Here is a 22,461-nt window from a genome sequence, read left to right as displayed (position 1 = left end):
AAGAAATATTAAAGGGTCTTCTTTAAGCTGAAAAGAAAAGGTACTAATAACAAGAAAACATATGAAAATAAAAATCTCTCTGGTGAAAGATGAATATATAGTAAAGGTAGTAGATTACTTATAAAGCTAGTATGAAAGTTAAAAGAAAAAAGTAGTAAAATTAACTACAATAATTAGTTAAGGGATACTCAAAATAAAAAGATGTAAAATATGATATCAAAAACATTTAACGTGACAGGGGGGAGTAAAAATGTAGAGTTTTTAAAATGCATTCAAGGGCTTCCCTGGTGGTGCAGTGGTTGAGAGTCTGCCTGCCGATGCAGGGGACATGGGTTCGTGCCCCGGTCCAGGAAGATCCCACATGCCGCGGAGTGGCTGGGCCTGTGAGCCATGGCCACTAAGCCTGCGCGTCCGGAGCCTGTGCTCCGCAGCGGGAGAGGCCACAACAGTGAGAGGCCCGCGTACCGAAAAAATAAATAAATAAATATAATGCATTCAAATTTAAGTTGCTACTGGGCTTCCCTGGTGGCGTAGTGGTTAGGAATCCACCTGTCAAAGCAGGGGACACAGGTTCAAGCCCTGGTCCGGGAAGATCCCACAAGCCTCAGAGCAACTAAGCCCGTGTGCCACAGCTACTGAGCCTGCACTCTAGAGCCTGAGAGCCACAACTACTGAAGCCTGCATGCCTAAAGCCTGTGCTCCACAACGAGAGAAGCCAACACGATAAGAAGCCCACGCACTGCAACAAAGAGTAGCCCCTGCTCGCCGCAACTAGAAAAAGCCCGCATGCAACAACGAAGACCCAACGCAGCCAAAAAATAAATAAGTAAATTTAAAAAAAAATTTAAGTTGCTACCAACTTAAATTATACTGCCATATATATATATATTTGGCAGTATGCTATATATACATATTTATATATATATTTAATATATATTAGTATATTTATATATGCTAATATAGTACATATTTTTATATATACTAATATAGTATATTTTATATATGTGTGTGTGTGTATATATATATATATATATAGAGAGAGAGAGAGAGAGAGAGAGAGAGGGAGAAAGAGCGAGAGAGAGAGAGAGAGAGAGAGAGAGCCACTGTTATATGTGAACCTCATAGTAAGCACAAAGCAAAAACCTACAGTAGATACACAAAATATAATGAGAAAGGAATATAAACATAATACTAAAGAAATTCATCAAACCACAAGGGAAGAGAAGAAGGAACAGAGAGGAACTACAAAACAGCCAGAAAATAATGAACAAAATGGCAGTAAGTTCATACTTATTACTTTAAATGTAAATGGACTAAATTCTCCAATTAAAAGACACAGAGTGGCTGAATGGATAAAAAACAAGACTCATCTATGCTTCCTACAAGAGACTCACTTCAGATCTAAGGACACACACAGACTGAAAGTGAAGGGACAGAAAAAGATTTTCCATGCAAATGGAAATGAAAAGAAAGCCAGTGTAGCTATACTTATATCAGACAAAACAGACTTTAAAACGAAGAATGTAATAAAAGACAAAGAATGTCATTACATAATGATTAAGGGGTCAGTCCATCAAGAGGGTATAACATTTGTAAACATTTATGCACCCAACATAGAAGCACCTAAATATATAAAGCGAATATTAACACATCTAAAGGGAGAAATTGACAGCAATACAATAATAGTAGGGGGCTTTAATATCCCACTTACATCATTGGATAGATCATCCAGACAGAAAATCAAGAAAATATCAGCCTCAAATAACCTGTTAGACTAGATGGCCACGTGTGTGTGTGTGTGTGTGTGTGTGTGTGTGTGTGTATGAAACATTCCAGCCAAAAAGCAGCAGCAGCAGAATACACACTCTTCTCAAGTGTACATGGAACATTCTCCAGGACATATCACATGTTAGGCCACAAAACAAGTCAATAAATTTAAGAAGATTGAGACCATATCAAGCATCTTTTCCAATTACAATGGTATGACACTAGAAATCAAGAAGAAAACTGGAAAAATCACAAATATGTGGAGATTAAACAACATGCTACTGAACAACCGATGGGTCAATGAAGAAATCATAAGGGAAATCAAAAATACCTTGAAACAAATGAAAATGGAAGTACAACCACCCCAATCTATAGAATGCAGCAAAAGCAGTTCTAAGCAGGAAGTTCAAAACAATACAGACCTACCTCAAGAAACAAGAAAATTTTCAAATAAATAATCTAACTTAACACCTAAAAGAGCTAGAAAAAAGAAGAAGAAATGAAGCCCAAAGTTAGTAGAAGGAAGTAAATAATAAAGATGAAAATGGAAATAAATGAAATAGAAACTAAAAAACAACAGAAAAGATCAATAAAACTAAGAGCTGGTTCTTTGAAAGGATAAACAAAATTGACAAACCTTTAGCTAGACTCACCAAGAAAAAAAGAGAGAAGTCTCAAATAAATAAAAGCAGAAATGAAAAGAGGAGAATGATATCACAGAAATACAAAGGATCATATAAGACTACTATGAACAATTATACACCAAAAAACTGGATAACATAGAAGAAATGGATAACTTCCTAGAAACATACAATCTTCTATGATTGACTCACGAAGAAACAGAAAATCTGAATAGACCAATTACTAGAAAGGAGATTGAATCAGTAGTCAAAAACCTCCCAACAAACATAAGTCCAGGACAACACAGCTTCACTGGTGAATTCTACCAAACATTCAAAGAAGATTTAATACATATCCATCTCAAACTCTTCCAAAAAACTGAAGAGGGGGAACATTTCCAAACTTAATTCATAAGAACAGCATTACTCTGATACCAAAACCAGAAAAGACACCACAAAAAAATAAAACTACAGGCCAATATCCCTGGTGAACATAGATGCAAAAATTCTCAACCAAATATCAGCAAACGAGGAAGTCCCATCAGCCTCGTGCACTACCTTCCCTCCCCTCTCTTCCTCGGCGCTGCCTACGGAGGTGGCCACCATCTCCTACTCAGCATCATGGCTGCCCTCAGACCCCTCGTGAAGCCCAAGATGGTCAAAAAGAGGACCAAGAAGTTCATCCGGCACCAGTCAGACCAATATGCCAAAATTAAGCGGAACTGGCGGAAACCCAGAGGCATTGACAACAGGGTGCGCAGGAGATTCAAGGGCCAGATCTTGATGCCCAACATCGGTTACAGGAGCAACAAGAAAACAAAGCACATGCTGCCCAGCGGCTTCCGGAAGTTCCTGGTCCACAATGTCAAGGAGCTTTAAGTGCTGCTGATGTGCAACAAGTCTTACTGTGCTGAGATTGTGCACAACGTCTCCTCCAAGAACCGCAAAGCCATTGTGGAGAGAGCAGCCCAGCTGGCCATCAGAGTCACCAATCCCAACACCAGGCTGCACAGCGAAGAAAATGAATAGACAGCTCGTGTGCACGTTTTATTTAATAAAACTGCAAAACAGCCATCTGGCATTTCCCCCTTGGTTTTACTCTTCAGTTTGTTTGACAGCTTGTCACAGAGATTGCTCTTTTGCCTGTTCGTGCTCTGTGGAACCTTCTGTTTGGAAGGCGCTTGTAAAGGATACGTGATCCCTCCTTCATGGGGCCCAGGCCTCAGGCGCCCAGAGCAGCCTTGGTCAGCTCCAGGTGGGCTCGAGAAGATGTGGCCCTCAGACCACGGTAGGTTCTGAGACCCCTGGTTGAAGGACCTTCCATCTTGGAGCAAGTAGTCATTTTTAGCCTCACTTTATAAAGTTAGGAATTACCCTGTGTGGTTCTTGTGAAGATTGAGGACAATCAAGTTTCCTTTTCAACTACAGTCCTCGACCTTAGTCAACAGTACCTAGAATTCAGCTGTTTTATGAGGCTAAGAGGCCATTTTTCCAAGACATGGTATTAAGTGGCAGCACAGGTCACATGGAATAGGGCACGTGGCACTCTATAGCACAAGATCGGATTTAAGGCCCTTAGTTCAGTAGATAAATGTCTTACAGATTGGCTCCTGTTCAAAACTCAGTCTGAAACATTTGAGTAAATTGTTGGTCATTGTGTGACTTCTTTGAATTGACATGGGAAGCATTCTGATAGTCTTTTGACTACTGAGTAGAGGAACTGTGCGGAGAAAACAGTAACAGTTTAGGATCTGTCCTTTATTAACCTGGGATAGCAGAAAATTCTTTGGCCTGTCGCTTAATGTTTCTGTGTCCTTGATACTAAAAACTAGAAAGGACGTGTTCACAAACCACCTGGTTACATCTCGATGGGGGGACATGAAAGGTGGTTTGTACTTTTTCATTTGTGCTTTCCTGTCTCTCAGTTTGCTACGTTAAGAGTTTTGGGATTAGAAAAAAACATTACATCTAATTCCCTACCCCACTCACCTGCCTCTGCAAAAATAATACACATTTCTGATTTATCACTGCCAATGAGAAATAAAGCATTTTGGATTCTAAAGTGTGAAATATATATATATATATATTAGCAAACGAAATTCAACGATACATTAAAAAGATCATACACCATGATCAAGTGGGATTTATCCCAGGGATACAATATTCACAAATCAATGTGATATACCACATTGACAAAATGAAGGATAGAAATCACAGGATCATCTCAATTGACATTTGACAAAATTTGACATTTGACAAAATTCAACATCCATTTATGATAAAAACTCTCAACAAAGTAAGTATAGAGTGAGTATCTCAACATAATAAGGGCCGTATATGACAAACCTACAACTAATATCATACTCACTGATGAAAAGCTGAAAGTTTCTCCTCTAAGATCAGGAAGAAGACAAGGATGCCCACTCTTGCCACTTTTATTCAACTTAGTGTTGGTAGTCCTAATCATGGTAATTAGGCAAGAAAAAGAAATAAAAGGCATCCAAATAGGAAAGTAAGAAGTAAAACCATCACTATTTGCAGATGACACAATTCTACATATAGAAAACGTTAATAGACTCCAGCAAAAAACTCTTAGAACTAATAAATGAATTCAGTAAAGTTGCAGGATATAAAATCAATATACAGAATACTGATTGGGTTTCTGTACACTAATAACAAACTATCAGAAAGGGAAATCAGCAAAGCAATCCCATTTACAATTGCATCAAAAAGAAAAAATACCCAGGAGTAAATTTAACCAAGGAAGTGAACCACCTGTATACTGAAAACTGTAAGACACTGATGGAAGAAATTTAAAAAGACACATATACGTGAACAGGTATTCCATGGTCATGGACTGGAAGAATTAATATTGTTAAAATGTCTGTACTACCCAAAGCAATCTACAGATTCAGTGCAATCCCTATCAAAATTTCAATGGCATTTTTCACAGAATTAGAACAAATAATTATAAAATTTGTATGGAACCACAGAAGACCCTAAATAACCAAAGCAGTCTTGAGAAAGAAGGACAAAGCTGGAGAAATCACACTCCCTGATTTCAAACTATATTACAAAGCTATAGTAATCAAAACGGTATGGTATTGGCATAAAAACACAAAGATCAATGGAACAGATTACAGAGCCCAGAAATAAACCCACACATATATGGTCAATTAATTTGTGACAAAGGAAGCAAAAATATACAAAGTGGACAGGACAGCCTCTTCAAAAAACGGTGTTAGCAAAACTGGACAACCACATGCAAAAGAACGAAACTGGACCACTGTCTTACATCATATACAAAAATTAACTCAAAATGGATTAAAGACTTGAATGTAAAACCAAAAACCATAAAATATCTAGGCAGTAAGCTCCCTGACATTGTTCTTAGCAATATTTTTTTGGATCTGGCTCCAGAGGCAATGGCAATAAAAGAAAAAATAAACAAATGAACTACATCAAACTAAAAAGCTCCTGGGGGCTTCCCTGGTGGTGCAGTGGTTAAGAATCCGCCTGCCAATGCAGGGGACATGGGTTTGAGCCCTGGTCCAGGATGATCCCACATGCTGCAGAGCAACTAAGCCCATGTGCCACAACTATTGAGCCTGCACTCTAGAGCCCATGAGCCACAACTACTGAAGCCCATGTGCCTAGAGCCCGGACTCCACAACAAGAGAAGCCACAGCAATGAGAAGCCTGCACACTGCAATGAAGAGTAGTCCCCAGCTGCCACAACTACAGAAAGCCCACGCACAGCAACGAAGACCCAACACAGCCAAAAATAAATAAATAAAATAAATAAATAAATATTTTAAATAAATAAATAAAAAGCTCCTGTACAGCAAAGGAAACCATCAACAGAACAAAAAGGCAACCTACTGAATAGAAGAAGGTACAGTAGTCCCCCCTTATCTGTGGTTTTGCTTTTTGAGATTTCAGTTACCTAAAGTCAACTACAGTCCAAAAACAGTAAATGGAAAATTCCAGAAAAAAAACAATCCATATAGCAAGCTTTAAAATGCATTAAGTAGCATGATGAAATCTCATCCTGTCCCACCCTGCCCCACCCTGTCCCGCCTGGGACATGAGTCATCCCTTTGTCCAGTGTATTGTTACTGTATATACCACCCACGCATTAGTATAGGAGAAAACACAGTATATACAGGGTTCAGTACTATCCATAGTTTCAGGCATCCATTGGCGGTCTTGGAACACATCCCCTGTGGATAAGGGGGCACTACTGTATTTGCAAATCATATAATCAATAAGGGGCTAATATCCAAATATATAAAGAACTCAATAACAAAAAACAACAGTCTGATTAAAAAACTGGGCAGAGGGCTTCCCTGGTGGCGCAGTGGTTGAGAGTCTGCCTGCCGATGCAGGGGACATGGGTTCATGCCCCGGTCCGGGAGGATCCCACATGCCGCAGAGCAACTAAGCCCGTGCGCCACAACTACTGAGCCTGTGCACCACAACTACTGAGCCTGTGTGCCACAGCTACTGAAACCCGTGTGCCTAGAGCCCATGCTCCACAAGAGAAGCCACCGCAATGAGAAGCCCGCCCACCACAACGAAGAGTAGCTCCCGCTCGTCACAACTAGAGAAAGCCCACGTGCAGCAACAAAGACCCAACGCAGCCAAAATAAATTAACTAATTAAATTTATTTAAAAAATAAATAAATAAAAATAAAATAAAATATATGCCTGTATATATAGTCAATTTGATAGGCTGCAAAATGATCTATCCTACTTTCATTTGCAGCTCTGAGGATTATTAAAGTTAAAACATTTCTTTATATGTTTTAGCTTATTTGAATGCCTTCATGTTGTTTACTTATTCTTCCGTGGGTGTTCATCTTTTTCTTACTGACTTGTAAGAAATTTTATAAAATGAGGATATTAACCATCATCTATCATATATGTTGCTATTATTTTCCAGTTTATCATTTATCTTTCAATTTACTTTACAGTTTCTTTTTTTTTAAAATATTTATTTGTTTATTTATTTGGCTGCACCGGGTCTTAGTTGCGGCACGTGGGATCTTAGCTGCACCATGCAGGATCTTTAGTTGTGGCAGATGGGATCTAGTTCCCTGACCGGGGATCAAACCCGGGCCCCCCGCACTGGGAGCATGGAGTCTTAGCCACTAGACCACCAGGGAAGTCCCCTCCTTTACAGTTTCTATCTTTCATTTCAAAAAAGTCTTCCCTTCCCTATCACGAAGATTAATTAATATTCACTCATAGTTTAGCTTAGCAGGTTTCACATTTTAAATTTGAATTTTAAATAGAATTTTTTTTCAAAAATTATATAAGTACCATTAATGTTTATAATCCTATGAAACTTATGGAGATTTTATTTGTATTACTTTTGCAAACAGTTTATAGAAATTTGACAACTATGCCTATTCTGTGGGATAAAAATCTTGACATATTGATTCAATCAAATGTGCTTATTATACGGAACAATTCCTCTTTTCTTCTCATTAATTTTCCTTTTTGATCTGTCAAAGCCTAAACGAGAGGTACAAGATTTTCTCAGTACTAATGTGGTTTTGTCATACGTCTGCCAGCTTCTTCTTTATATACTTCAGTGCTGTGTTACTGGCCACATAAGGGTACCTGACTACTACAGGTTCACTGTGGAATCCACCCGTTATTGACATAAAGAATCATTTAGTCTCATTTATTATCTTTTGATTTGATTCAACTTCTTTAATAATGATGCAGTCATCTTGTTTTCTTTTTATTTGAATTTACATGAGATGTCTTTTAGCAACCCTTTATTTTTAACCTTTCGATGTGATTTTATTTTCAGTGCAGTACCTTCTCTTGAGCTGCTGAATCCTTTATATACCAAGTGATTTTTTTTCTGTCTCTTCAGTATTACAGAGGGAGGCCTATAATGCCCAATGTTAGGGATAAGATGATTTTGGATCAGAGAGTATGTGGTCCCTGTTCAATCTGTCAGGCCCAGACAATGAGAAAAAGGAAAAGTGTTAACATATTATATTTTTTTTACCTTGCCAGTTTAGAGATCCACGAGCCTTGGGGAGTTGGAAGCTCACTACAGCCAGAGGCATTTGGACAGAAGTGTTGTTAACCTCTACACTGAAGAGTTTATTTTTTTTTTATTTATTTTTTTCAACAAATTTATTTAGTTAGTTAGTTTTGGCTGCATTGGGTCTTTGTTGCTGCGTGCAGGCTTTCTCTAGTTACGGCTAGCGGGGACTACTCTTCGCTGCAGTGAGCGGGCTTCTCATTGCGGTGGCCTCTCTCGTTGCGGAGCACGGGCTCTAGGCGCACAGGCTTCAGTAGTTGTGGCCCGCGGGCTCTAGAGCGCAGGCTCAGTAGTTGTGGCACATGGGCTTAGCCGCTCCGCGGCACGTGGGATCCTCCCAGACCAGGGCTCAAACCCATGTCCCCTGCACCGGCAGGCGAACTCCCAACCACTGCGCCACCAGGGAAGTCCCTGAAGAGTTTATTTTTGTCTTGACAAGAAAAACTCTTCTTATGAGGTGCCACTTTACTTGACAGGTGGTCCACACAGAGGGGGAACAAAGAGAGAGAAAACACCTGGCGGGTCCCTTGCCCTGTGACCTCCCTTCTATCACCAATGAATGCCTACGACCCCAGGCCCACCTGCCACCACCTCCCAACTGACGGCACTGGGGGAGTTCCCCAGGGATGCCCTGCATACAGTAAGCCTTCCCTAATCCACTCTGTCCCGCAGAAGTCCCTCAGAGGGTGCAAAAAGTGAACCCCAATCTTTCTCAGTCACGACTGTACACTTTGACAACTATTTCAGTGCGAGTGTGGAGGACGGGTATGATGAGGGTAAGGTGCTACAAGGGGCATGCGATCACATCCAAGCCCGCCGCTCTCTTTCCTGCAGGTCTCTCTTACCTTGCTCAGGAGGAAACGGCAGCTTTCCAGCGTGCAAAGCCAGCTCTAGGGCTGAGTCCTCCTGAGTCACAAATGGCTCAAGGTTCAGGGGGAGGGACATGATATACTGCCCGATCTGAAACAAAAGAAAGCACTGTCAGCCCAACGTTGACACATGCGGCGGTAATTATTTCATGCAGTACGTTTATGTGAAGGCAAATGGTGGACAGACAAAACTGCAAGACCTTACAGCAGCTCCAGGTCTGATCTTTCCAGTGTGTGGTAATACTGGTGAGGCAACATCTGAAAAAAAAGTCACCGGTAGTTTGCACATAGATCATAGATTCATCCTTCTCACTCATGGCCTCAGTTTTTTGGAATGCATTCAGTGCGAGCTCTACCTCAAATGAGTAATGGATACTGAAATGCTTTGTAAAATTTAAAGCACTTGTGTAAATATGTCATTATTACTGTTCATAGATGAAAAACCAGTAAGATGCTAATGTCAACAAGTGCATGGTCAAGCAAGAATTTCAATCCTGTCTTCTGGATTTGGATCTGGGTCTCTTCCTTCTAAGTGATTTAACCAGGCGAAGGAAGGAATTTTGTTGGGGAAAAAAAGCAGTTTATAATTATAAATTAATCTGGAGGGAAAACTGTATGTTTTCATAATACAAACTCTAGAAAATAAACCTTCTTGGTTGGTTAGGAATCGCAAAGGCAGGGTTACAAGACATTTGGGATAAGCCCATGAGTAATTCAGGATTTGTCATGTGTTTGTCAGATACACATGACTGTCATCATGGATACATTTTAGACACCTATTTCTATCACGACTCACAACTGTTTAGCATTTTAAGGTAAGTATATGTGTCATTTCAAAATGAGGTTGATTTTCAGGTTACGACAACGTAATATATATTTTCTTAAAAAGGTACTGGAGCCTGTTGTTGATTTTTTTGGCTCCATATTGATTTCACACATTCATTCCATCTTAGAGTTGATACTGATCCTGCAAGCTAAAAGTCCAAGGACTATTAGAGAAAGATCTTCTCGATCTGGCCTTACATACACCTATACGGTAGCAGGTGTCCAGAAGTTAAGACAGACTCCCAAAATCTACCAGCCCAGAGGACTACAGGATGGTTACACCTTCATCTCCAAACACTTAATGTGGCCCATCGTGCTAACAAAAAATTGTGTTTGGTCTCCCTTTAAAGCGCTATGTACATAGATGGTAAAATGAAAAAAATCAGCACCTTTTCCTTTCATTTACTTAGTAAGTAAAATACTCTAGTTTGAGTGTCTTTCACTCAAACTAGACAAGTGGTCACTTACGTCACTAATAACCACAACCACTGTACATTATTTCAGCTTGAAATGGCAACAAATTCATCATTTTTCCCCAAGGCTGGAGGAAGGGAAGGATGCTGACTTCTGGGGTTAGGATTTCTCCATTGTAATTCCACTCAGCAAGCACTTCCTGAATACCTACTATGTGCAGAGACCACAGGCATATTCCTGTATTTGGTACCCCTTTCATCTGTAGCCATCACCTCTTGGCTAAATCCACAAACCCAGCTTTACTTGAAATAAAGAATCATCATCGATATGCCTTGCATCTATGCTGTTTTATTTCTTCCAAGGATTTTCTCCTATTTCATCCCCTTATAATGCTCACACAGTTCTGCGTGGGTGAGGGCATTCACCAGCAAGGCAAAGCATCGGTTAGGTGCAAATTTTCAATAATCTGACATCTCAAACTTGAATTAATTGGCCTTAGACTGTGGGGATTGCTGTGTTTCCTAGAGAGGTTCCACAATGCCAAGTTTTTCTTGGGAGTTCTGTCTATGCTTACTTCTTGGAAATCAACGTGGGAAGGGATGCTCACCATCACACCTGTAGACGTTTGTCTGCTATTCTCCCATATTCAAGAAATACTCCTTGATATCCTGGCTGGGTAAGCGCAGTGACTCAGGAAAAATGAACAGCTCTGTGGTCAGAAGGACCTGGGTTTGAGTTCTGCCTCTACCACTGTGTGACGTTGGGCAACTTACTTAATCTGTCGGGGCCTTGGTTTCGCCATCTCTGAAATGAGGGTGATCTCATACTTACTTCAGAGGGCTGTGGCAAAGATGAAACTAATATGCGTGAGACACACATAAAGCACCAGGCTTCCTAACAGAGTGACTGCTGAATGAGTGGCTTCCCTGCCCCACTCCCATCCCCCAGAGCCTTGGTGCTTCTGACCGCAAAACACGGCTGCCACCAACCGGCTCACAAAGTTGTTGTTAAGATAAAATTCGGTCTATACTGCACACTATCTCATGGCACCAATAAGAGCCTAGCACTGCCCCTGTACACAGTACGTGCTCAGTAGATATTCATTTCCTGAGCCGAGGTCATCAGGAGATGACCTCATAAGGACGATGCCTACCTGGGGGCTGACGAGTGACAGCCGGTGGGAAAAGAGCCCTGGCCTGAAAACGCCCCCTCGCCTTCCTTACTCCTCTGTGTTTAAAATCAACTCGATAGCCTTTTGAGTTCCTTCTAAGCAACATCGTTTCTGGAATCAATTTCGATTGCAATACACATGTCTCAATTCTAAAAATAAGATTATTCTCATTGGTTGTAAAGACCAACCAACATTTTTAGTTCCATCCGTCCAGGGTATTGAATAATACCCTGAAAAACAGAGGAAAACAATTGCTGTTTTGGACTTGCTCAGTGAACAGAGAGGAAAGCCATCCTCCTTGCTACTCACCAGTGGGATCACACACACTTCCTCTAACTGTACAATATTTACTTCTAAAATTCCTTTGCAGGGGCCTCCCTGGTGGTCCAGTGGGTAAGACTCCACGCTCCCAATGCAGGGGGCCCGGGTTCGATCCCTGGTTGGGGAACTAGATTCCGCATGCATGCTGCAACTAAGAGTTCGCATGCTGCAACTAAGGAGCCCACATGTCACAACTAAAGATCCCGTATGCTGCAACAAAGATCCCACATGCTGCAACTAAGACCCAGCGCAGCCAAAATAAATAAATAAATATTTTAAAAAATAAAATAGGGCTTCCCTGGTGGCGCAGTGGTTGAGAGTCCGCCTGCTGATGGAGGGGACACGGGTTCATGCCCCGGTCTGGGAAGATCACACATACCGCAGAGCAGCTAGGCCTGTGAGCCATGGCCGCTGAGCCTGCACGTCCGGAGCCTGTGCTCCGCAATGGGAGAGGCCACAACAGTGAGAGGCCCGCGTACCGCAAAAAATAAAATAAAAAATAAAATAAAAATAAAATAAAATTCCTTCGTATCTATTACAACAGTCATAACTTACACAGGGGTGGGTTCTAAAGTGAGAGCTCAAGGCAGAAATCACCTATCTCAAAATCACCCCTGAAAATTGCAGAACTCCCCCATAGTGTGAGGAAGACACAGTTGGGGTCTATCATTCCTGTACAGCATTTCTTATGCTCACTGACATTTAAGAGCAATGGAGCTGGACTCATACTCTGATGCCCTCAGGCACTGGCCACACCTCATATTGAGAGGGATGGGGGAGGGGCGGGAATGTGTTAGGCTTTGAAATCAGCATGTGTTTCATCAGCTGATTTAAGAAAATCAACCGCATTTCCTTAAAGTCATGGATATGGATGGGGACTATCCAAAAGCAAAGGTCCAGACAGAACCGATGCAGCAAGGACCGCTTTACCCAGAAGGGCCATACAAGACAAGGTCTCAGATGCTGTGACCAGCGCAGAGAAAAGCGCACAGAGTCTCTTACATTGCTGATGTACTCGAGAGGAGTGAGACTGAAGGTGGGCAGGTCATCGGTCAGGGTTTCTCCAATGCCGGCAGTGTTCCAGCTCTAGGGGAGGAAGGAGAGGAAAGGGTCAATGTCACAGCACCCAGGCAGCACACGAAAGCACCACATGCTGGAAACTACATGAAGAACGCAGCATCACCACAGGCACTATCTTTTCTCAGAGCTGGCCTTTGGAATCACCATGTGGCAGACCAGGGATTTCTCTTCTTTAAGGCATCACCTTGAAGCCTGCCATAGAGAAAGTAATCCTCTCTCTCTCTGCATCCTTTCAGATCCATAAAGCAGGAAATCCCACCTTCTCCACTCAACTGTTCGATGGGAACTGATCCCTTCTGTGTTTACCCGCTCAGAACGTGAAAGGAAGAGTTGGATATTCTTGTTCTGAGTTTCTCTATGGGGTGAGGGCAACCGGTTAACACCTGCTGGCACAGGTAGCCTCACTAACTCCCGGGTCATCAGCCAGCACTCTGAAGAGACCAGGACCCCCTAAAATCCTCCACAGAGACCATATGTGAATTGGAAGCCCTGTCTGGTTGCAGGAATATCCAAACCACATTCACCAACACTGCTTTACTAAGTTAAAGGTGCTGCTTTTATTCCACCTGCTTTCTGTATCTATGTCTCAACTGACTCAGAACTCAAAGGGAAAGGGATGAGAAGGAGCCTCCAAACTCCACCAACAGCTCCTTTGTCCTCTTCAGGACCCCCTGTCTGGAGACCTGCAGCACCAACACGTCTTCTTTCATCATTCAATGGGACTATGACGTCACTGTGGGAGCCTTCCCAGCCTCCCCTACAGAGTCAGGCCAATTACCAGCACACAGGTGGTTAATTATCAGTATGGCACAGCTTTCCACAGAAATCTAGTTGCTTAATTCTTACCTGAGTCACCCTAAGGCCAGCCTGGAAAACAAGGCCCTTTCTGGCTGGACTCCTGGAGTGACTCCCAAGGTCACGTGGTAGCTGCTCTCTGCAGCCACCTGATGCCCGATCTGGTTGCTTGATCCTTTAAGGAGCTTTCCGGGAATGTCATGACCGTGTCCACCCCTGGGATCCCAGCCCAGGCCAAGCCTCAGCCGTCCTCCCCACACTCTCTAGCACCAACTCGACTCTAATTTTCCTGCTCTAGACAAAGCCTTTTCTTCCCCACCCCTGCCCCTATAGTTTTCTAAACTCCTTGTTGTTGTTTTTTTATAAATGTATTTATTTGTTTTTATTTTTGGCTGTGTTGGGTCTTTTTTGCTGTGCGTGGGCTTTCTCTAGCTGTGGTGAGTGGGGGCTACTCTTCGTTGCTGTGCGCGGGCTTCTCATTGCAGTGGCTTCTCTTGCTGCAGAGCACGGGCTCTAGGCACATGGACTTCAGTAGTTGTGGCACACAGGCTCAGTAGTTGTGGCTCGTGGGCTCTAGAGCACAGCCTCAGTAGTTGTGGTGCACAGGCTCAGTTGTTCCATAGCATGTGGGATCTTCCCGGGCCAGGGATCGAACCTGAGTCCCCTCCATTAGCAGGTGGATTCTTAACCACTGTGCCACCAGGGAAGCCCTCCTTGCTGTTTTTTGAGAATCGTCTTTCGTTTCAAAATATCCTACTTTTTTCAGTTAACTCCCACCCACAGGGAAGGAACACGCCAATCACGCACGTGCACTGAGTGCCCATGCTGTACAGCACCCTGTGCCAGGTTTTGTAGGGAGGAGACAAAGAACTGGCAATCTTAATTCTTGCTCTCCTTGGGGAACCAAGACCCCTGACACACTCCCACCCTATACCCCCTACACCTACACACACACACACACACACACACACACACACACACACACACGCACGCACAGGCTTCCACTTCAAGAGTTCTCAGTGGCAGAAGTTCTCAGTCAGGTTTTATACAATAAGAGTTCAGAGGAGCAAGAACCTAGGGTGGCTAGAGAAGGGGCCGGCCACAGGATGCATGAGGTGCAGAGAGGGAAGGCTAGAAAGAGAATGCACAGCTGTGAACACCAGGCTAAGAAAAGGGAAAATGACGGGGCTTCCCTGGTGGCGCAGTGGTTAAGAATCCGCCTACCAGTGCAGGGGACACAGGTTCGAGCCCTGGTACGGGAAGATCCCACATGCCGCTGAGCAACTAAGCCCTCATGCCACAACTCCTGAAGCCCGGGTGCCGAGAGCCTGTGCTCTGCATCAAGAGAAGCCGCCGCAATGAGAAGCCCGCGCACCGCAATGAAGAGTAGCCCCCGCTCACCGCAACTAGAGAAAGCCTGCGCACAGCAACAAAGACCCAACACAGCCAAAAATATATAAATAAATAAAATAAATTTTAAAAAAAGAAAAGAAAAGGGAAAATGAAAGAGAGAGAGAGAGAAGAGGGAGGGAAGGAGGGAGGTTGGGAGGCAGATAGAGAGAGATGGAAAGGTAACCTGTAGAGTTCAAAAGACACGTAAAAGACACATCACACATCCCCCAATCCCAATGTGCAGAACTAATCTGGATCCTGATTCAAACAGTTAAAGCATGACATTTATAAAACAACTGGAAATTTGAACACTGATGATATTAAGGAATTATTTTTAATTGTATTTTTTTTTAATTATTTTATTTTATTTTATTTTAATTTTGGCTGTGTTGGGTCTTCGCCTCTGCGCGAGGGCTCTCTCCAGTTGCGGCGAGCGGGGGCCACTCCTCATCGCGGTGCGTGGGCCTCTCACCATTGCGGGCTCTCCCGTCGGAGCACAGGCTCCAGACACGCAGGCTCAGCAGATGTGGCTCACGGGCCCAGCTGCTCCGCGGCATGCGGGATCCTCCCATACCAGGGCCCGAACCCATGTCCCCTGCACTGGCAGGCAGACTCCCCGCCACTGCGCCACCAGGGAAGCCCTTTAATTGTATTTTTTAAAGGTGATTATGATACTGTGATTATTTTTAGAGTTCTTATTTTAGATAAGGGGTATACATGAAACAGAACGGCCAGGAGTTGATCACTGACGAAACAGGGTGATGAGGACACCCTCTACTCATGCATATGTATGAAAATTTCCATAGCAAAAAGTTGTTTAACATAGACGATCACACTGACTGGGGAGAGCCAAGCAAGGGATCTGAATGCGGAGAGACAAAATCAGAGCGATGCTTTAGGAAGATTCATGCAGCAACTCTGAGAAGGGCTGTGGGCGGAGAGGAAGATGAAAGGCTCGAGAAACAATTCAGAGATGACGAGAACCCAAACCAGGGCAGTGGCCATGGAAACAGAGACAGATTTAAAAAGAAGGAACAATACAACCTGGTGGTGAAGTCCTGGCACAGAGGAGCACAGGAGGGAGCAGAGGTGGTGAGGGTCAGTGAGGCAGAGAAGGGGAGGCCAGGAGCAAGGGCTGAGTTGTGGGGAAAGAGCACATCACCAGAGTGCATCTAAAGGACCAGCACCGTGGGCTGCAGGCCCCGGGAAGGCTTCACAGAGGAGGCGGGAGGAGCGAAGTTGGAAGGTGATCGGGCGGAGGGCAGAGGGAAAGAAGGGCCAGAGTGGAAAAGTACTTTAGAATAAGGGCAAGACAGAGTGGGCTGATGAGGGAGGGCCTGAAAAAGCAGACAGAGAGGGGTGGACCTGAAGAGGGTCAATAAGGAAATGATGCAGATTATTTCTGAATTTAAAATTTCCTTCAAAGGGCCACCTGTCACCAGGTAACGCAGGTAAACTTCCCTGTTTTGAAAGGGAATATAGTGCTGGTTTATATTCTTGTAATGTACAAGAGCAATACAATTTACCAGCAAACATTAAAAACAAACATTGAATGACCAGGGTTTAATTTTCAAATCCTTAAGGCCAAAGCGTTTGCCTTTGTATTGTGTGCTTTCACGCTGGCACTCTGGGAGAATTCCTCCTAATCGCCAAAGCTGCCTGCGTCCATTCCCAGCGCCCGAGCCATTGTAGTGAGGCCTGAATGAGAAGGCAAGACCAGGCAACCAAGGACTGGGGCAGAACAATGAGTGTGGAATGCAGAAGTAGAGGAAAAAGGACAGGTGGGAAGCACCGAGCTGGGCTCGATGGAGAAGAAGACTAAATAACCGGCGAAATGAAGGTTTCAGAACAGAAGGTCAAGACTTTAACCTCTGACAAAATAAAAATAATAAAAACAACCAAACTGGGGAGGTTGGGGACGGAAGATGAGAGATGTAAGGAATGCTAATCCCATCAGCTTTCAGGGCAGGCGAATCAATGTCAATTTCTATCTGAAACAGAAACATGATTAACAAAAACCAAAGACTCCCATCTATCAGTAGTTTTCATAATCTTTCTTTCTTAATCTTGAAGAGATCTTCTGGGAACTGATACCTTTCACCGTGAAGAAACTATTATCTCAAGTTCAACCATTCCTTTGGTTTCATTTATCTTCTTTTTCTAGTTAAATTCAAATAACATTTATATTGTATACATTTTATGGTTTTTGAACAACAGCATGTGTAGCACAATGCCATTTCTTCCTATGGATCATTTCCCTACCAATGCCCGTCCAGCCTTCAACACGTGAGTGGGTAGGAAGACATGTCTGGCTTGATGATTTCTGGTCACTGGGACTTTGAAGGGGTTTACTGCTTTTTTTCTTTGTACTTTCCTATATTGCTTGAATTTCTGAAAATGAATATATGTAATTTCTATTTTTAAAAACTATCATTAGTCTTGAGAATCACAGAAAAAAAGAAAACCACCACGTATTAAGCATCTACTCTGTGACAGGGGCTGTGCTAAATTCTATCATATACACACTCTCACTTAATCCTCACATACCCATATGGTGAGAATTACTGTATCCCCATTTTAAAGATAAGGAGATGAGGCTCACAGAGGAGGTAACAGCCTCAGCCATGTGACCCAACAAGACCACGCCTGGGCGGTGCCCGGTACAGCTCCATCGACAGCACTTCCACTAGGATGTGACAGCAGGGGCCCCACACCACCAACCCCACACACAGCCCTGCCCCAGCCAGGCCAGAAGTGCAAAATCTGGTTGGAGTAGATCTCACGGCATTTCGCACAGACCTAACCAGATCATACGGTGAATAAAGCGAGTGGCCCTTGGCTCCTGGCCTAGTATGCTTTCCAGAGGGCAGCAAAAAGCAAAGGACTTCCTTAAAGGATCTCTTGGTTAGTAAAAGCCCATAACTGGATCTTTCCCAAAAGACCATCTTTACTGTTTTGTTTTGTTTTGGCCGCGTTGGGTCTTCGTCGCTGCGTGCGGCCTTTCTCTAGTTGCGGCAACCGGGGGCTACTCTTCGTTGCGGTGCGCGGGCTTCTCATTGCGGTGGCTTCTCTTGTTGCGGAGCATGGGTTCTAGGCACGTGGGCTTCAGTAGTTGCAGCATGTGGGCTCAGCAGTTGCGGCACGTGGGCCCTAGAGTGCATGGGCTTCAGTAGTTGTGGCACGCGGACTTAGCTGTTCCGCAGCATGTAGGATCTTCCCAGACCAGGGATCGAACCCATGTCCCCTGCATTGGCAGAAGGATTCTTAACCACTGCACCACCGGGGAAGTCCCAAGACTATCTTTAAAATAAGCCAAATCCAGATAGACTTGAGGAGTCAGTGAGAAAAATTAATCAGGGGACTGTCTCAGAAATCTGAAAGGAAAGTCATGCGATCTGGACCCAGGGAAAGTCAGAGCCAGTAGAGAAAACAGGCCTGATAGGCAATTCCTTGAAAAGGAATAAGGACAACCAGAAAAGAGAAGAGTGTGCAAGGCAAGGAAAGTGAGATGTTCTAAGAATAGCCAAATAGAAAGAGTATCAAGGATAGAAAAGAGCAGAACCCTTCAAAGTCTCCTCAAAAACACCAGATCAAATCTAGTAAGGCAGTCTCCTGAATAAAGTTCCAGAACCAAGTCTCCACAAATGTTTGGCACGAAAACAATTCAACCTCATCAGACAATTAGCTCTTCTGACCGGCCCCAACTTTTCCAGTGGCACATAATCTCCCTTACTTCTCCCTGAGAGGGCACAGCTAAGCTGCTGTGAAAGTTAATCAAGCAATAGTAATAATCCCAAGAAACAGTCTGAAAACACAGCATCACGGTAACTACAATTAAGATAGGACAGTCTCGCTAAGCAATGAGTTGCAAGGGAACAGTGACTCTATAGCTGGACTTCTAGCCTAGGAGAGTCAGAGGGGGCACCACCCAAAGCTCGGGGAAGGGGACATTAGGCCTAGGCTGGGGGGTGAAGGGGCACGTTTTCCAGTTGGTGGGAAACTTACATCCATCTTGGAAATGAGGAGCAGCTGCTGTTTGATGCGCAGGAAGACGGAATCGAAAGCCAGCTGGTGGGCCTGCTGGTTAAGCCGAGTCAGAGCCGCTCGAGACGCTGACAGCAGGTTGTGGTTACCTGACCCTTTTTCCTAAGACAAGAAAATGCAGAAGGCATGTTGTTATGCCCTGAATCCAACCAAGGTATTAGCTAAGGGTTTTGAAAGGCCACTGAAAGGAAAATAGTAAGAGGGTTCTCTACTACAGTAGCTTCCAAACCTGGCTGTGCCCCAGGACCCCCTGGAGAGCACGCTGAGTTACAGATACCCAGGGTCTACCACAGAACTACTGCATCTGGATCCAGTGGGGTTCTGGAGCCCAGGAAACTATTGATATATTTTTCATTCACTTTCCCAGGTGACTCTGATGCATTTAAGCTAATATAAGCTCATGGACTGGTAGTTTAGGAAAAATTAACCTGTGGCTGTCCCTCAGGGATAGAGGAAGAAGGAAAAAATGATCAGAAGTGTCATGTAGAAACAAGAGTGACAGACAGAGCCCTGATTCCCAGCGACGTCAGGTCAATTATACTCGGCTGTACACCAGAGTGTGCACCACCTGTGTGAGTCCTGAGGTATTCCAAACAGCCTGAGAAAATAGAGGTGGAAAATGTAACCTTAGTTTTGCTGTTATAAATGAACTGATTACAACAAACAGACATAAATCAGATCAGCAATAAAGATAAACAGAGCTGCTTTAACGTAATCACAGAAGCACGGATGAATGAACTTGCAGAATGGCTTCAAGAAGTGTTTGTCAAGCTCAAATGCAGCCAGTTGGTGGGTCAAGGTACAGAGGGATGGGGGAGACCCTGTGAGGGCAACGCTGAGGCCTCAGACACATCCTGAGGCACACTGTGCAGTCACCTCCAGAGCTCGTGGCCCATCAGGATAATTTCAGATTGAATTGGGTGCTATGGGAACAGCCGTACCTCCTTGGCTTATCACCAAGAGAGTGAGGTTCAACTAGACTGGGGGTGGGGGTGGCTCTGGAAAGGAGGCCGTGGCCCTCTAAGAACCCTGAGGCCACTCCCAGGGAGCGTGTGGCTCACTCCATTTGCTGGGAGGTCCCCCGTCCCTGGACCCCAAGAGGCCCAAAGCTCAAAGTCAAGGGCCATTTTATGGTAGACAAACGAAGAGTTTAAACCAAAGGAACAGCCAGGAGGGAACACCGATTTCCACGTCGTCGTGTTGCCACACGGAAGAACCTGCACTCGAGGGGCGCTCCTGGCTCCTCCCCACCTTGCTCCTCCTCTGGCTCCTGGGTTGGGGTCCACCTTCCCAGGTTCTGCCCACGCCCAGGCAGTACAGGAGTTCCGGTCCCCTCTCTGCCACTCAGTACGGGGGGTGGGGGGGGCTGTGCCCGCGTGGGGGCCCGGGGCCGTCCAGCTCCACTCACCCTGCTGACGGGCCTAACTCCGGAGAGGAGAACAGCGAGCTCCCGCGGCTGCAGATCGAGAGCCACACTCTCCAGCCTCCCTTTCGTCGGTAATAAAGCTCCATTTATCCAACTCCTCCTACAGCTGTGTTTCAATTGCTTCGACCCCAGTTTAGTTGATTAGCTTCTTAAAACACCAACGTAAACGAGACAGAGACGTGGGAGGGCATGCCACAGCCCAGGGCCCACACACAGGGGCAGAAAGCCTGGGTTAGGGAAAGGGTGAGTGGCAAGGGAAAAGTTTTCATTTGCAAGAATGCCATCAGTCAGGTCTCATACCTTGAGGGTATAGAGTATTTCCATTAAACTGCCATATTCGGCAGGGCTGTCTTTCTGAAGGTAATTATATTCTTGCCATGGGTTCCTGGCAGAGCTCTTCTTGTCTGTCAAGATGCTATCCTGAAAACCGGTCAGGCTCCGAGGGCTGTAGGACTCAGAGAGATACTTCCCAGCGGTGGACAAAATCCTGTAATGAAAGTGATGACCATTATGCCCCAAGCTATTTGTATGGAATTTTCTTCTTGGAGCATTCAGACTGCTCCTTACTAAATCCCAGGATATCCTCATGAGGCAGATTGATTTAGGGTCCATTTTATAAGGAAATGGAGACGCCCTTGATCCTTTAGGAGGGAGCTGGACCTCAGGTACACAATAAACACCAGGTGTTTTTATTTCCTATTTAACACTCTAACAGAATATGCCATCTTCCTAATATAATGCACAGCCTACAGGGCAGCCGTCAATTCACTACAATCTGGGAATACTGTGCACTTTCTATATATGAGCTATATTAGCATCACTCTTTGGAACAGTCAAAGCCAGGGGAGCCACTGGCACCGCAGTCAGAGGCACGAGACACAACAGTGTCCCTGGAGAAGAGTGACAGCAGCTCGCTGCACACCTCTACCCACAGGACTCACACTCTCGCACACGCTGGGCTCGTGTGGTGTTTGTGTTCATCGGCACCGTAAAGTTTACTTCTGAGGTTTAGAGAGATCTACTGAGAGAACCTGGTGATTTCCTGAGAAAGAACAATGCCTGGAGGAGGTTCTATGGGATGATCAACCTCTGGCGCTGCTTCGGAGCAGGATCTCTGTCTCCAACAAGGATGACTTCCCTTGACGGATGCCGAAAATCCTCACTCTGTTTCCTCCTTAGCCCAACCTCACCATTCGGCCTATACGTTTAAATGTGTACAGAATTATACAAACCTATGTAGCCAAAAGACTAGACGCTGTAGTACATCCCAACTGTGCCTAATTCCCCAGTGCCTCCTTTACCACAATTTCTTATAAAAAAGATCACTTTGGACATGGCAGCCTGTAGGCACTCACTTCTTCAAAAACAAATCCCATGAGCTTGTCAAGAAATGCCTGTATTTGCAAACAAATCCTGGGGACAGGACTTTCCTCAGGAACCACTGCTGACACAAGTAGCCACCTGCCTCTGCCACTAAGGTCAAGTTACAGTTTTCCCTGTTGGTTACACCTACCGGTAATTTCGGTTGCATCTCTTCTCTGTGAAACTGTGGCCTGTCCCTGCCGCTGCATTACTTCCAAGTCTTCACTATTTCTTGTCTGGATCATAGTTGCCTTCCCTTCCACACTCCATTTAATCTGTCCTCCTAAGGATTACTGGAATGATCTTTC

At 44.3% G+C, this 22,461-nt stretch overlaps 2 protein-coding genes across 8 annotated transcripts in view; one reads left to right on the top strand and one right to left on the bottom strand.

Moving 5' to 3' along the window:
* Positions 1-22,461, bottom strand: part of COG7 (component of oligomeric golgi complex 7) — a 100,753-nt gene that overhangs the window by 25,432 nt on the left and 52,860 nt on the right. For 6 of the 7 annotated variants that reach the window (XM_060285083.2, XM_030871477.3, XM_070043656.1 and 3 more), the window contains 4 exons: positions 21,092-21,278; positions 19,327-19,467; positions 13,057-13,140; positions 9,300-9,414 (listed from right to left, as the gene is read on the bottom strand). In XM_060285083.2, coding sequence (XP_060141066.1) covers positions 9,300-9,414; positions 13,057-13,140; positions 19,327-19,467; positions 21,092-21,278 — 527 coding nt within the window. Of the gene's footprint in view, positions 1-9,299; positions 9,415-9,523; positions 9,582-13,056; positions 13,141-19,326; positions 19,468-21,091; positions 21,279-22,461 lie in introns of those variants that run through there. The other variant, XM_070043657.1, reaches the window with a different exon arrangement.
* LOC115861094 (large ribosomal subunit protein eL32-like) lies at positions 2,970-3,438 on the top strand. Its single transcript, XM_060285118.1, is given in 1 exon segment — positions 2,970-3,438. A coding segment is annotated over 1 exon segment (408 nt). The 5' UTR covers positions 2,970-3,008; the 3' UTR covers positions 3,417-3,438.

Source organism: Globicephala melas, chromosome 15, assembly GCF_963455315.2.
Source record: "Globicephala melas chromosome 15, mGloMel1.2, whole genome shotgun sequence".
Classification (NCBI taxonomy): Eukaryota; Metazoa; Chordata; class Mammalia; order Artiodactyla; family Delphinidae; genus Globicephala; species Globicephala melas.
Note: the sequence above shows the minus strand (reverse complement) of the source record. Positions and strands in the feature narration are given on the sequence as shown.